A 14,758-nucleotide genomic window follows, 5' to 3' on the forward strand; every position below is an offset into this window, starting at 1 on the left:
CGCTGGGAATGACGGCACATCGTCTGAGAAAACTATACATAACTGGGCCGAAACTATCACTTGCTTCCCTTCTTCACCGCCTCGAGCTGCCGCGAGACCTCGGCAATGATTGAGCCAGTGTCCTCGCAGATCGAAACCATGTCGAACCCTTCGGCGAGCCGCCCCGCAGCCTGTGCGCCCGAGGTGCAGAAAATCGCAGCCTTCTTACCCGCGGCGTGCGCCTCCTTCAGCATCTTAGATATCGCCGCTTCATGCTCCTCGGAGCCGAAGGGGACTGCCATGCTCTTGGCGAGATCGAATGGCCCTGTTGGATCAGATCAAGTATGGAGACTGAACTCACCACAGAACAGGACGTCAACACCCTGGACAGCGGCAATCTCGGCAACGTTCTTGACGCCCTCGGCCGATTCGATCTGCACGACGACGAGAAGGTTGTCATCGCACGTTGTCTCGTACTCGCCCTCCTTGACGCCAAACACCTGGTGGGTGAAGGGTGAGCCGCAGCCCCGGGTACCAACAGGCGCGAATTTGGACGTGTCGACAATGCGCTTGGCGGTCGCGGCATCATGGCACATCGGCGTCATGATGCCGTGCGCGCCTGAGTCGAGGGCACGCTTGATCATCCACGCCTCGTCCGACGGGATGCGGATGATGGGCGAGATGCGCTCGGCCGTGATGTGGTTGCAAAGATCAAAGTAGTCCTTGTCCGTAATCTGGCCGTGCTCAGCGTCGATGAGCATCCAGTTGAAGCCGGGGATAGTCGCGCAGGTCTTGGCAAGGGCCGAACCTCCAAGGCTTCAGATCAGCGCCGCTCCTTCGCGCCAGCCGTCTACACTGCCCTGCAGTTCGCTACTGCCGGCCTTTCGACAAGCCTGTACTCACGTAAGCCACATGCCGATTCCGGGCTCATTCTTTGCGAGGGCGTTCTTGAGATAGGTGCGCTTGTCCATGGTGTTGGCGGGGACGTGGTCAACCGTCATCTTGCTGTGTGCTCGTCAGCACCGTGTGGCCTTATGTACCTCTCATACCTACATGCATCGGAGGTGAAGTGGGCACGGCCCAAGGGGGACTCGCCGGGCGGAGGCTCCGGCAGGTCAATCTTCCCCGTGACGCCCAGCAAGAGCCATGAGATGCAACTTGTGTGCGTGTGTGCTTGCGGCATGATTGGGTTGAGGAGGGTACCCACACACCAGTCCCCTCCCATCACTTCCCTCTCATTACTTCCTCCCATCACTCTCCTCTTACTCCGCTCCAACGACAGTTCTGCAACTAGTTTCTTGCGCGCATAACACAGGTCTTGTACGACAACCTGAGGTGGGACCCCGCCCGGACGGAGTCACCGTCTGCGGAACGGAGATAGGACACAGGTCAGGGATTATCGGCAAACAAGTCTCGGATGTCTCCATGCGTACTCTCTCTCTGCACGCCATGCGACACAGTGTCCAATCAACCAAGGTGCATGCTCCACGGAAAACTAACGCGCTAAGCCGATGGGGGGAAGTAGTATGGCAAGTTACCTTCGCCGCCCGGAAGTAGCCACAGAAAATCAGTGTCGCCGCCGTTGGCCCCGTCTACCTGGTCCGAAGTTGGCATGGGCATGTTGCCACCAAAGGCGAACGAGACGTCGAAGGGCGAGAGGTAATTCATCGATAGTGTGTCACCAAGTCCCATGTCTGGCGGTGCCAAATCAGATGCGTCCTCGCAAGACGTGTCCACTTGAGCGTTCGGGTGAGCGGACGGTAATGGTGCGGCTTTGCTATCGTGATGGACAATTGGCCGATACCAAGCGTAGCGATTGCTGGATGGCTGGTTGCCGCGTGAAGCCGTTTGCGGTGTAGGCACGCGACACACCCGGATAGTCTCGTCCAGCACCTCAGCGGCGCCAAGCGCGACTGGAAACACTGAGACAAAGTGCCGTAGAACGACAGAGGTGGCGTGAAGGATTTTGGTCGCTTCCTCGACTTGAGCGTTGTTGGCGTCCGAACGAGCCGACAGGATGCACGCCAAGAGCAGGCGGCCGGTAAAAAGCAGTCGATAGGCCACCACTGATGTCAGCACGGATCGCTACACAGACGTCACTGATGTCGCACTTCGCCAAGTGATTGGAAGCGCCGAGCTGAACGACAATGGTCGTCATGTCACGCGCTTGACGGAGAATGGTGCCGCGGTACGACTCGAGCTTGTCCTTGGCGGGCTCGGCACTCAGTGTTTCCAGTTGCAGGTGGCGCGAGAATACCATCAGCTGAATCATGTGGTCGAGTGCAGCGATCTGCTCCGTGGCCACAGAATAGTCAGGCTGCGAAGCTCGCTTCTTGGGCGTAGCTTCCCGAAGCTGAACCGGAGCAGTACTGGGCCTTCAGTTACGCATATGGATGGGCATGCCTTACCTCCGCCACTTTCTCAGGTTGGCCTTGACCTTATCAAGCTTGTACGAGTCGTCCAGGTCCGGCCGCAGCTGACGCGAGAGGTCGGTGAGGAATGTTGAGTTGGGGACGACTGGGTGTTGGACTGAGGCCAGGAATGTCGCTTCAAGCAGCGCGGACAGCTGGATCAACTGACAAAACGTTGTGACGTGGCTCGCGTCGTTCTCCAGCGACTGCTCCGACCCACCGTCATCGAACGGCTCAGGCAGGCGCACATCATAGTCCCACAATGTGCTTCCTGCGGGCCGCCCACAAAACGCCGCAATCTGTTGGTCCCAGGCGTACACTGCCCATGCTGTGCGCTGTGATTAGTTTGGGTGGGTACGATGAGCTCACTGCTCGGATCTCCCGCAAGGTTGAGCTGCTCAGCGCTGATGGCGACACAGATCGGTGCAATCCGCCGTCAAGAGACCGGGAGAGCGCGTCTGCCACAAGACCTTGGGCGACGGGATGAGGGACGTTATCGACTGAATGGAAAATTGACCCAAAGAATCGGCTCTGTATAGCGTAAATCACGTTGTCGCTGTGGATGGCGTAATCGATCAACCGACTAAACAGGTCACAGTACCCCAAACCAGCAGTGGCGGGATTGTCTAGGATCAGCGCGGACTAATGGCGCGCCCTCACCTGGATCCTTGCGCACTCTTGGATCGTCAACGTAACGCGAGGCCAGCATGCACATGGATACTACCAAGGCGGCGAAGGAGTGGCTATCCCAGCTGTAGAGGTCATTGAAGAACGAGGGAACGTGGAGGATTGGCCAGACTGGATGAACGGTCGTGAAAAAGACACGCAGCAACTCGCTCATGAGGTCTGGTGGAACTGGATATCAGCTTTGTCAAACTTGTGCAACATACTGATCTCAGACACAGTCCTCAGCAACTGGTCATCCGACGTGTTAGGGGCCAGCCCCCGCCCGGGAAAGTACTCCATATCGTCTGTTCCTCCAGTGCGGTTTCGTGATGGCTCTGTTGGTGAGCCTTCCTGCAAAAGGTCCTGCAGCCAATTCCAGTCTGGCTCGCTGCTGCCGATTGCTGGGGCGGCCGGCTCGGGCATCAGACGCCGTGTCGCCTCACTGAGATCAGCGGAGCTCTCCTTCTGCTCACAGAAGAGGTAAACCCGATGTTGAGCCAGCATGATGTGAGAGGCCGTGGGAAGACATGTAAAAGTGGGCCGTGTTCTCAGAGTTCAGTACAGGCGTCAGCGAGGTCGTCGATCGCATCTCTCACGTCTTCGCCTCAGCATGGGCGCACCCTCCTCCAGAGGTGAAGCAATCGCACGTTTCTTCGCAGCTGGGGATACGCGGTGTTGGTCACCGTCCCCGCGGCAGAACGTCAGACCCGGTTGCACGTGCTGCCCTACCTGGGCTGTTCATTGCTGGACAACACAGTCCGTGATGTGCCCACAGAGGTCGAGAACGAGCAAGCCGCACCGGCCGCGACACACTTTGCGCAGGGATTCTCATTCCCGCACTGACAGTCAGGGATGCTGATTGAGAGAAGCCTACTTTGATCTTGCGAACTCTTGCCTGTCAACAAACAACACTCGGGCGACTACGACTTACCGACAACGATCGCATGCACGCAGGAAACGCACCCGTCCATCATCATTGACGAGTGGAGGCACTGGATTCGAGCCTTCTCCAGCTTCAGGCATGTGTTGGATGGTGTGAGAGCGTTGTAACGAGAAGAGCAGAGACGGGAGATAGATAGCTAACCATGCGAAGACACGAGTGAGGCAAACGCGGGTCCCCGATGGAGACTGCCAATACCGCGAGCGGAATCAGACGGGGCGTGTGATGGATGAACCACGACTCAGCGATCCGGCGATCTGGCGAGCCGGCGAGACCGGCGATCAGCGGAAGACTGGGCTTACACCACACACATGCAACAGTCATGCATGTAAGAGAGCTGGGAGCAAGCAAGCAAAAATGGCAGAGGATTATCACTTCGGCTACGGAACTGCACTCCAGTAGAGTTCGCATCAGAATCCCGCTTTCATCTAGCTCATTCCGCCCGAAGGTGGCTTCTATGCCTACATGTTCAGTTCTCTTCTCAGCGTGATTACAGCTTGATAGGCCATTCAAACTCCGGGCCATAGTAGTGGTGCACTGCCTTGGTTGTAAGGTATGGCTCGAGGCCCTCAAGGCCGAGCTCACGGCCCCAGCCAGACTGTTTGTAACCACCAAACGGCACTTGGTGCGACAGGACGGTGTACTGGCCGTCAGTGATCGTTTCCTGACGCTGCTTACCTGGTTGATCCAGACAGTACCGGCCTTGAGCTTGCGCGTGACACGGTTAACCCGAGCATAATTCATCGAGTGGACGGCGGCAGCGAGGCCGTAAGACGTGTCGTTGGCGATCTCAATGGCCTCCGCCTCAGTCTTAAACTTGATGAGGGAGGCAACGGGGCCAAAGATTTCCTCCTGCCCGATCTTCATAGTCATGTCGACATCGCCAAATACAGTGGGCTCGACAAAGTAGCCCTTCTGGCCGAAGCGCTTTCCGCCTGTAATAAGCTTGGCCTCCTTCTTGCCGTCTTCAAGGTAACCAAGGATCTTTTCGAACTGAATCTTGCTGATCTGAGGGCCTTGAAATGTGTTTGGATCCTTTGTGTCGCCCACCTGGAAGGCCTGGGCAGCCTCTACGAAAAGCGGGAGGAACTTGTCATAGATCGACTCCTGAATGAGGATGCGCGATCCAGCGTTGCAAGACTGCCCCATGTTCTCATAGACACCAAAGGCGGCCCACTTTGCGGCCTCCTTGAGGTCGGCGTCCTCGAAGACAATGTTCGGCGACTTCCCACCGAGCTCAAGTGTGACAGACTTGAGGTTGGACTCAGCGGCAGCGCAGGCGATGCGGCGCCCAGTCGCTGTTGAGCCTGTGAAAGCAATCTTGTCGATGTCCATGTGGCGTGAGAGAGCGTCACCGGTGACAGCCCCGACCCCGTTCAGAACGTTGAAGACGCCTGGAGGATAACTGCAAGGTCAGCGAGCGCAATAATCAAGCGTGCTAAACTTACCCTGCATCCTTGGTCAACTGGGCGAATAGAAGAGTCGAGAGTGGAGTCTGCTCTGCGGGCTTGAAAACGATTGATACGCCAGCGGCGAGAGCTGGGCCAACCTTCCATGCCAGCATGAGAATCGGATAGTTCCACGGAACGATCTGGGCTGCAACGCTGGTGTTAACTGATACTGAGGTGACAGGTGCTTACCCAATGGGTTCTTTGCGGGCGATCGCGTACTTGTGTTTGTCATCCATTTCAATCGCCTGGCCTTGGATCTTGTCGGCGGCGCCGGCGTAGTAGCGCAGGCAGGCAATCGAATCCTCCATGTCGGCGCGCGCCCATGCGATGGGCTTGCCGGCGTCAACGATCTCGAGGGCGATAAGGTCGTCGATGCGCTTCTCCATCTGATCCGCGAGGGCGAAGAGGAGGCGCCCACGCTCTTGCCCGCTGCATTCGGTACCCCAGGTCGTCTCGAACGCCGCACGCGCTGCCTCTACAGCGATGTCAACGTCCTCTTTGCTTGCGGTCTGCACCTAGAACTTTAGTTGGGTCTCGGTAGCCACGTACGACGGCGATCACCTCCTCGGTGGCCGGATTGATCGTCTCGAGGGGTTTTCCGTGGCCCTTAACCCATTCATTGTTGATGAAGAGCCCAGTATTGATGGTGACCCCCTCAACGGTGATTGTGTTGTCCATGATGCTTGTAAGTGAGTGGCAGAACGTAGCAAAATGACTTGCATGGCAATGAGGAGAGCGTTATGAACTCGACCCCCGTCGCCTTATTCCAATGATCCAATGCAGTCGTGATGCGAAATGACGCCAGGCTGCCGGATCCAGGAACATCGGACCGACCGAGGGCACGGAGGATCCGCTCTCCGCTGATAAGCGCGATTGCCAACCCGTCAGGGAAGGCCCACTCGTGAGCGCGCGACCTTGCGCCCTAAGCTTGCTCAGTTCATCATCACACTCCCACCGCGACACTCCGCGACACTGCACCGCCGTGCGACACTCGACTTACGTGAGATGCGGTGCATTCTCATCCCTCGCCCATGGTCTGACAGCGGAGTATGACTTGGCCTCTTTCAGAGGCCTATGTTGGGGTTTCTCACCCCAGAGATCAAACGACACGTTGCCGTTGAGTGTTGGACGGGGCCTGCATGTAAAGATATGTGTCGCATGTCGCAGCTTTGAGCTCTCGATTCACGCTACACTTTCCAAATCAAATCACCTTGAACACGCTATCCACTCTAAACGCTTGCAATGCACTACGTCACGGATAGGAGGGCGCGTGTCGCAATATGCGACGAAGGGGCAACCTGGTCTCTGATCTCTGTACAAACTGGGAGGCTGTACTTTGGATACATCCTCAATACATTCAGCAGTGCTCCCTCACATCTTCGACTGACGGTTCTTCTTTAACTCTTCCGATTTGACGAACGACATCTATCATCAGTGTAATCTGATTGTCCTGCTCACCCAATAAACATCCATACCGTCAGACACCGCCATCCGCTTGGGCTGCCATCCAGTCAGGGCATTACCAAGAGATGGACGCGCCAGCAATGGTGTGATCCAAGCGGTCTCGTACGCTGTCGGTCAGTTTGTCACAAATCGACGCCTCACCGTCCGCTGGCGCTTTGGCTTTCCAAGCCTTGAGACCAGTGATGCGCACAATGGCATCCAGAATGTCGCGGATGTTGTCGGTGGACGGATTGGCTGCAAGGAAGACTTGACCACGGCAAACAGGCGCCGCTTCAGCTACACGTACGAACAGCTCAGCTGCGTCGTCCTGGTGGATGGTGAGAATCTTGCCGTTGGCAGAGATGATCGAGTCGAATTCCGACTTTCCGGAGTTCAACGCTTCGAGCGCCGGTTTGAAGTGATAATCGCCAAAGTAGGAGCCGCTGCTGCCATACACGCACGCCGGACGGACTACAATGCCGTTGATTGAGGACTCTGTGCGATCAGAGAAGTCGTGGTGACTTGTGTTGACATACCTCCCAGAACAGCTCCCTCGATCTTTGTGCGCCAGATCGTCCCCTTATTGATAGGTGCTTCAGCAGGCTGGCGCTCGTCCGACCACTCGTCCAGGCCTCCATAACCTCGAGCCATCACATAGTGCCCGCTGCAGTAAACGTAGGTCGGACGGGGAGAGCCTTTGGGCCGGCCCTTTACGGCGGCGAGGAAGGCGTTGAGAATACTAAGTGCCTGCTCGGCGCCTCCGGCGGCGAGACAATCGACAACTGAGCTCGTAAGTTCAGCTTGCTACCTGGCAGGCTCACCAGCATCTACTTGCTTGGCAATCTTGGTCCAGGTAGCCTGACCCTCCGTTGTCGTGGGGTCGCAAACGACGGGGATGATCTCCCGAGGACCGAACTGAATGTCCGCCGTATCTTGAGATCGGGTCTGTCCCCAAACAATGTGTCCGGCGCGAACGAAGGCGTGAGTGACCGCGGAGCCGATGAAGCCTGAATCATGAGCACAACCATATTGCAGCCGGACTGCGAACATACCGCTGGCGCCGAGAATAAGAACTTTCATGTCGTTTATCTCTGACTGGAAGGGCCCCGGTAAAGGTGCAATTGATTGGGTGAGAGCGCGGACTCCGGACTGAGGGCGGGGGGCAATAATTATATTGTGCGGAGTATGGAAGATCAGAATCGTAGCCGAGCATGGTGCTGACACATTATTACGTCATGATCCGACCAATGCACGGCAAATATCGGCAGACGACGGTCGCCTGCGATATCTGCATCCCAGACGGATTTGCTTTACCACGATTCCGGATGTGGGGCTTATGGTCTGATGTCCAGTAAACCTATTCAGGCCACACACACGAACGGGAAGTGCAGTAGCCATGCATATTCCTGATCACTCTAACGAAGCCCGTCTCGACTGAAGATCATAGCTTGGAGAATGTGCCGTCTCCACGGAGTCGCGCCAGGTGGCTGCGTCGAATGTCGCTTAGCTTAGCGCAGCCGCAGAGGGCCATGGTGATGAGCAACTCGTCATGCAGCAGCTTGAGGGCAAGGCTTACACCGTTCTCGCCGTCATACTATTACTGTTAGCAACGAGCCTCTCAGGTTGCACATGCTTACCGCGAGGCCCCACACCGGAATTCTGCCCACCCAGCAATAATCAGCTCCCATAGCGAGCGCCTTGAAAATGTCGCTGCCGCGGCGAATGCCGCCGTCAAAGTGAATTTGTATGCGGCCCTTGACGGCATTGACAATCTCTTCCAGCGCGTCGAAGGTGGAAATGGCGCCGTCTAGCTGCCGGCCGCCGTGGTTGGAGACGATTATGCCATGGACCCCAGACTCTGCGGCGAGAAGCGCGTCCTCGGCAGTAAGAACTTCACAGTGAGCGTGGTGTATAGTGTTGGGTTGCGTCAGTCACTCACTTCCTTTGAGGTAGACCTGCAACGAGGTCGTGTCAACGATCTTCTTGACCTTATCCCAAGTGAAAGCTCGGTCGTAAGCAGTGCGAGGGTCGTTCTGAACGAAGTTGTATGGATTAATGCCGGGCGGAAGGTTTGGAAAGGTGAGGTGCTCGGGAAGGGTGAAATCGTTACGGTACTCGTTAAGCCGACGGCCGAGGTAGGCGCAGTCAACGGTGAGGACGAGGGCTGCGCAACCTGCCTCTGCACTGGTCAGCGGGGTATCCAGTGCAGTCACTCACTCTCGGCGTTGCGGATCATGTGCAAGTTGGTGTCCCAGCACTCGACTATGCTGAGCTGTTGACCATAAGCGTTCTCATATCCGTTGCCGACCTTGACCACGTCGGCAATGGAATGATTTGACCAGGTGGACAGCACCATATTGCAGCCAGCTTTGGCAGCAGCCCGCGAAGTGCCCAGCTCCGCATCGATGTGAGCCATGCCGTGCATCGCCGCCGGGGAAAAGCCCAAAGGCATTGTGACCTTGGCGCCAAAGCACTCGGTGGTCATCTCAACCTTCGAAACGTCTATGCACACGCGTGGGCGGAGACGAACGCGGTCGAAAGCGGCAATGTTGTCGTTCATGCTGAGTGAGACTTGCTTTGGGACGCAGCACTTACCTCAAAAGGTCCATTGCCCCTTCGTTGTAGTACTCCCCGATCATCTTTGACAACTTCTTCGTCCCCTCTCGCTGGAGGTCCGCAATGCTGAAGACATTCTGGTCGTACCTCTGAAGGCGGTTCATTGAGCTGTGGTTGCGATCAGAACGGAGGGCACTTTGGTAAGGATGCAGCGTTGCTCATACTCATCCGTTATGGCTTGTCGTGAGCACCAACCGATTGCGATGGGCGGGGAAGTAACTCGGAGTGCCCGCATGCACGAGCAGAAGCCTCCCAATCTGGTTTAAGCTGTTGCTCATGTATGAGATGAGTGCCACAGCTGCGCAATCGCGGGGGAGGCGGTTCTGTGTGTTGCCTGACATGGGCCTCCCGGAGACTCCGTCCGCGCCATCTCCGTGAAACTTCAACTTCGGCGTTCTGGGATCAGAGATTCCCTCAAATTACCCGACCCCGGCGGGGTACAGGTGCATCGCTGAGTGCTGGTGGGCTTAAAGGACTTCGCCGCAGAGTGGCACGACCCTCCGGTCTCCCCACCACAACGACACTGGGACGTCATGACGAACCCTAACAAAATTGTTATAGAGGCCGCGAACGGCACGAAGCGTGAGTCTCTTGATCCGTTGAATTTAGCCTGACGTGAGCCAACCCCATCATCAACAACCTCATCGTATCCGGGGCCACGGTGTATCTGGCTGGCGTGCTGGGGACAGACGCTTCAGGTCAGCTTGTGAGCGGTGGAGTCAAGGCAGAAACGATCCAGTCTATGCGCAATGCGACGGAACGTCTCTCGCATGTCAACTTAGACCTTTCGGACGGTATGGAAGAGGACGGATAATGAGTGGCGGCTGACCTGTGTTGTCGTCAGCATAACCATTTTCATCTGCGATTACGGCATCAACCTACCTAACCTCAATGAAGTGGGTCAGTCTACAGTTCCACATGTTGACTCGAAAGGTTTACGGTGGCTGCTTTCCTGAGGGAGCGTCGATGCCTGTTCGCACCGCTGTCGGTGTCGCTGCCCTGCCCCTCAACGCGGCTGCAGAATTTTCTATCGTTGGTCTGAGCCGGCTCTCCCGTGTCAACATGCTGACATGGTTGAAGATTGCTGTAAAGCGTCCATAACAAGAGCTGGTTTGCTCATAAGTACATGATAGCTACTGCCTCCTTCATGTATCGAAGTGCGGGAGAGAGGAACGAGACCCTTTTATCGCTAGACATGCCCAGTCGTACCACTCTTCTGCATAAATACCCGAGCCGCCATCCCTTATGGGACAATGGGGCACGAGTGAGCTACTTGACGAGAAGGACGTTGAGAGCTTTCTGGAAATCATACCCATTGGCGTCCAGAGCCTCGACCACGAGAGAACGAGGGAAGCCCATGTCGCAGAGCTAAGTAAGGTCAGCTGTCATCATCGCATGTGCTCACCCTCTTGACTTCCTTTAGGTCATCAGGCTGAGGCAGGTCGCTCGTGCTGGGCTCTTTTTGAACAGATGGCCGTTGAGGAAGAGCAGGTGGGACAGCGTCTCCGCTTGCGTGGGGGGCAGCACCAGCAGTGGACGGACCGCTGGTCGAGGGGACTGTGTCGTTTGGTTTGTTGCTAAAGGGTCAGCCAAGATTATTCCCACTACTACCTTTCGGGGACGAAGCTGCCACCAAACGCATCGTCAAAGGAGAGCGCCTGCTGTGTCGTGGAATTGTTGGGCTCAACCGCCGTCTGCGGGGCACCGAAGGGATCATCAACGACCTCTGGTCGGGATCCATCTTGCGTTGCACGTGCAGGTAGCTGTTTGGGCTCGCCAAATGAGTCATTGAAGGAGTTGGGTTCAGTCGTTGTCCGCTGAGTCGGCTCTTGAGATTGACCGAATGCCTCATCAAATCCCCCTGGCATCGCCAGGTGCTGCGGCTGGCCAAAGGCGTCGTCGAACGAGAAGGCCGACATGGCGCCGGCATTGGCGGATTGTGTATCACCGCTCAGACCCCAAGCGTCTAGATCAGGTGCACGAGACCTCTGCGGAGACGGGACGACCTCGTAAGACTGCCTGAGCGAGTTCGAGTTCGACTGATCCAGATTATCATTGACGTGGGAGGGTGTCTGGTCAAATTCCTCGTCGAATGTCGCAAACTCGTCATCGAAGGATGAGGTGGTAACGGCTGAGGCCTGCGGCGGAACCTGCGTTGAGTGAGCCGAGGGAAGATCCGGGAAATCAAAATCGCTGTCATCAAACTGGTCCTTGGCCCCATCTGCGGAGATCTCCTTCCTGCTCGAGGGGATTGCGCTACCCAAAGGATCTTGTCCCTCAGCAAAGGCGGCGGCTTGACTTCCAGAAATGGCCGAAGGATCAGCCTTTGCTGGCGTGGTTTCGAGTGATGTAGACTGGACCGCAGGGGAAGGGATCAGTGCCGGCGGCCCAGCGACGGCTGGGGAGGCAGCAACTGAGCCGCTGAAGGGGTCAATGCCACGTGTGGCAGTGGGCGACTGTGTTAGTGGTGATACCGCAGGCGAAGGGGAGACAACCCCAGGCGAACGCGCAATGGGAGGAGATGTTGTTCCAGGCGAGCGTACAGTTGGTGAGGTTGGTCCGGATGAGCGAATGGCGGGCGGAGGAGAGGTAGCCCCAAATGAACGAACCGCTGGGGGTGGCGGAGCGCTGCGGCGAGTCTTGGGGTGGAGATCCTCTGGAGGGCCCGAAGCGGCGGCTGAGAGGGGTGGAGATCCAGTGACTGGTGGCGGAGACATCCGGCGAGGGGGGCTAGACGGGTACTCTCTGCGAGGACCCTCCAGGTCTTCCGGGCCTTCGTCTTCGTCATCAGAGGATTCCGTTCCGATCTTGTCAGCGGTTGTTAAGGCTGTGATGCTGGACGGAGGCACACCCTGCGCATCGGCTGCGCGCTCGGCTTCCGGTCTGTCCGCGTCAAATGCGGATGGAGTTGAAATACCAACGCCAACGCTAGACGGCCCAGTGTATGCGGAGGGCGCCTCGGTCGGAACAGACTCTTGTAGCTCAGGATGCGTGTCAGTTGATGATGTTGCATCGGCCTTGGTGTCGAAATCGGCAAACGCGGCATCGAAGTCGGACATACCAGTGGAGGCACCGTTCGCATCAGCTGGGGCACGTTGCGAGGCAGCTGCGTTAAAGGAGTCGCCAAAGCCTACCGTTGGCGACTTATCGTCAACATCGCCCCTTGGACCGAGGCGGTCGTCACCGAAAGGTGTACCCCCGAATGGGTCTGTCGTGGCCACGCCGGGCGCCGAGGAGAAATGCTCGATGGGGGCGCCGAAAGCGTCCACTTCAGATTCCTCTCTTGGCGGGGATGAAATTGTGGGGCCTTTGCCATCGCTCTGCAGCCCAAAGTGAGCCACAGCCGCACCGGCGGCGACGGCCCCGCCTACAGCGGCCCCAGCGAAGCCAGGGGACGCAAGGGGCGTCGCAAACTCCGAGATGGAACCTGAATTAGACCCCTGCGAACGCTTGCGGCTGAAGCGGTCGAATGGGTTGTAGGAGCGTTGAGATGTACCGGTCGCATCTGGGCTCAGAGCACGCGGCGTTGAAGCAGCCTCGGGAACTTCCGTCTCGGCCGCAGCCGCATTCTCAGCTTCACGGACCTGCTGCTGAAGAGTATCGCGAGATCCTTCGGCGGTCGACAGTTGTTTCTTGGCGATCGAGACCATGCCTTTCTGCTGACGAGCTTCCTTCTTGACCTTTTCCAGGAGCAGCTTGATGCCTGTCTTCTCATCCTCAATTTCCTTCATGCGCTTTTGCAGTCCACGCACTTCCTCCTTATCGCGAAGGAAAGTCTGCTCCAGCTCATCTTTCTCCATCTTGCGCGCGGTTAGGTCGCTTTGCGCCGATATGACATTTGCTTGTAGCTGACTGAGGCGTGCAGTTTGCTCGCCAACCCTCAGGCGGAGCTCCGCCACAATCTTTGTTTCCTCATCGTACTTCGCACGAGCGACGGCCAGCTCGGATTCTAACTGCTCTAGCTGCGACGCGTTGGATGCGCTACGCTCTTCGAGATCGGTGCGATTGCGTTGAAGATCAGTAAGTGAACGGACGGTGTTGGCGAGCTGATTCCGCTTGTTCCCAATTTCGGCAGACGCGTCTGGAACGGACGATGCGGCAGATTCCTGAGCATCGTCCCCGAGAAGGTCAGCCGCAGCTGTAGGTTTCGAGAACATTGCTGCCAAGCCTGGCATCAGCGAACATAAGCGGACGAAGGCGGACCTGTGGGGCCTTGACCAGTATGGGTAGTCTCAACGCGACGTGTTGCGGCTTCCTGAGCAGTGCCACGCCTTGAAGGTGGCTGTGGTAGGAACGCAGTTGCAGGTGCAGAAGCCAATGAAGAGTTTTGGGTGGGCGAGTCGTCGAAGAGATCGAAGAGATCTTTTGCGGCGGACGACTGCTGCGAGTGAACGGGCAGTTCATGGGACCTCAGGCTTGGAGGAACAAGGCTCGCGGGGAGCGTAGTCGGAAGGTCCTTCCCAGCAAGCTTCGAGCTGATGAGATACATTGCGACAGCGAACTCATCGCGGTCCAGCTTCCCTTCCTGGCGGACATCTGCGAGGTCCCTGTTCGCGTCAGCGATGTGCCAATGGCATTACTCACCAGATTGTGGCCAAACTGGCCTCATCCAGCTGACTTTGAAGCATGAAAGGTACTGCAACGTCTCCTTCGATAACGCCCACGTTCTGAGTGTCCAACTGGTCGAAGAAGCGGTCTGAGGTGGCTTTACCCTCTGGGGTGATGTCCCAAGCAGCCGCCGAGGATGCAGTAATGGACGAGTGCGTACCCTGTCTCGTGGGCGTCATCGCAGAACGAGGCTGAGCGTGACCCGCTGCCGACAGGCTTTGACCGGTCAGCTGCGGCTGGAGTGTGCCAGTCATTTGCCGCTGAAGCGGACTCGCTTGACCAGTATTCTGCACAGACAGCGGAGGCACAGGGGGACGACCGCCTGAAGCCGCTTCATACGCCCCCGGAGGAAGAGCAGCGGGGAGGGACAGGCTCGGATTCGCCATACAGTTACGAATAAGCCACATGCCAATGATAAAGTCGGGAAGATCGAGAGCTCCTCGCTGCTGCGTGTCCGCTAGATTCCTTGAGCGTCAGAGAACAGCGATGACATTGCCCTCAAACTCACCAGATCTGGCCAAGCTTGTCATAGTTCAGCTGGCTCTTGAGGAACACATCACGGGCCTTGTCACCGCTGACGAGGCCGTTCTGTGGGCCGCATCCGACAAAAAACCGGGTGAACTGCGTGCGGTCATCGGCGGTGA

At 57.2% G+C, this 14,758-nt stretch overlaps 8 protein-coding genes across 8 annotated transcripts; 1 reads left to right on the forward strand and 7 right to left on the reverse strand.

Moving 5' to 3' along the window:
• Window positions 1-56: 56 nt before the first annotated feature.
• COLE_06885 (uncharacterized protein) lies at window positions 57-740 on the reverse strand (the record flags this gene model as incomplete). The annotated part of the gene is made up of 2 exons (XM_018422750.2): window positions 57-304; window positions 341-740. 2 exons carry the CDS (start codon window positions 738-740, stop codon window positions 57-59), a joined length of 648 nt encoding a protein of 215 aa, XP_018280027.1.
• A 742-nt stretch (window positions 741-1,482) lies between these two features.
• COLE_06886 (uncharacterized protein) lies at window positions 1,483-3,888 on the reverse strand (the record flags this gene model as incomplete). The annotated part of the gene is made up of 8 exons (XM_018427214.2): window positions 1,483-2,045; window positions 2,080-2,354; window positions 2,388-2,725; window positions 2,760-3,016; window positions 3,051-3,245; window positions 3,281-3,498; window positions 3,530-3,617; window positions 3,870-3,888. 8 exons carry the CDS (start codon window positions 3,886-3,888, stop codon window positions 1,483-1,485), a joined length of 1,953 nt encoding a protein of 650 aa, XP_018280026.2.
• A 183-nt stretch (window positions 3,889-4,071) lies between these two features.
• Window positions 4,072-4,407, reverse strand: COLE_06887 (uncharacterized protein; the record flags this gene model as incomplete). Its single annotated transcript, XM_018427215.2, has 1 exon — window positions 4,072-4,407. One exon carries the CDS (start codon window positions 4,405-4,407, stop codon window positions 4,072-4,074), a length of 336 nt encoding a protein of 111 aa, XP_018280025.1.
• Window positions 4,408-4,486: 79 nt separating this feature from the next.
• Window positions 4,487-6,125, reverse strand: COLE_06888 (uncharacterized protein; the record flags this gene model as incomplete). The annotated part of the gene is made up of 5 exons (XM_018421287.2): window positions 4,487-4,639; window positions 4,675-5,401; window positions 5,445-5,600; window positions 5,637-5,962; window positions 5,997-6,125. The coding sequence occupies 5 exons, from the start codon at window positions 6,123-6,125 to the stop codon at window positions 4,487-4,489; spliced, it is 1,491 nt and encodes a 496-aa protein (XP_018280024.1).
• Window positions 6,126-6,818: 693 nt separating this feature from the next.
• Window positions 6,819-7,970, reverse strand: COLE_06889 (uncharacterized protein; the record flags this gene model as incomplete). The annotated part of the gene is made up of 6 exons (XM_018422749.2): window positions 6,819-6,872; window positions 6,906-7,018; window positions 7,053-7,385; window positions 7,427-7,672; window positions 7,712-7,897; window positions 7,943-7,970. The coding sequence occupies 6 exons, from the start codon at window positions 7,968-7,970 to the stop codon at window positions 6,819-6,821; spliced, it is 960 nt and encodes a 319-aa protein (XP_018280023.1).
• A 361-nt stretch (window positions 7,971-8,331) lies between these two features.
• Window positions 8,332-9,529, reverse strand: COLE_06890 (uncharacterized protein; the record flags this gene model as incomplete). Its single annotated transcript, XM_018422748.2, has 5 exons — window positions 8,332-8,484; window positions 8,528-8,781; window positions 8,830-9,069; window positions 9,108-9,451; window positions 9,486-9,529. The coding sequence occupies 5 exons, from the start codon at window positions 9,527-9,529 to the stop codon at window positions 8,332-8,334; spliced, it is 1,035 nt and encodes a 344-aa protein (XP_018280022.1).
• A 510-nt stretch (window positions 9,530-10,039) lies between these two features.
• On the forward strand, window positions 10,040-10,607 carry COLE_06891 (uncharacterized protein; the record flags this gene model as incomplete). The annotated part of the gene is made up of 4 exons (XM_065626507.1): window positions 10,040-10,088; window positions 10,127-10,300; window positions 10,344-10,402; window positions 10,440-10,607. 4 exons carry the CDS (start codon window positions 10,040-10,042, stop codon window positions 10,605-10,607), a joined length of 450 nt encoding a protein of 149 aa, XP_065482201.1.
• Window positions 10,608-10,775: 168 nt separating this feature from the next.
• COLE_06892 (uncharacterized protein) lies at window positions 10,776-14,749 on the reverse strand (the record flags this gene model as incomplete). The annotated part of the gene is made up of 7 exons (XM_018422746.2): window positions 10,776-10,874; window positions 10,912-11,083; window positions 11,118-13,674; window positions 13,710-14,053; window positions 14,091-14,579; window positions 14,623-14,688; window positions 14,721-14,749. The coding sequence occupies 7 exons, from the start codon at window positions 14,747-14,749 to the stop codon at window positions 10,776-10,778; spliced, it is 3,756 nt and encodes a 1,251-aa protein (XP_018280020.1).
• Between the last annotated feature and the right edge of the window lie 9 nt (window positions 14,750-14,758).

This window comes from Cutaneotrichosporon oleaginosum (genome assembly GCF_008065305.1).
Source record: "Cutaneotrichosporon oleaginosum strain ATCC 20508 chromosome Unknown ATCC20508_contig06, whole genome shotgun sequence".
Classification (NCBI taxonomy): Eukaryota; Fungi; Basidiomycota; class Tremellomycetes; order Trichosporonales; family Trichosporonaceae; genus Cutaneotrichosporon; species Cutaneotrichosporon oleaginosum.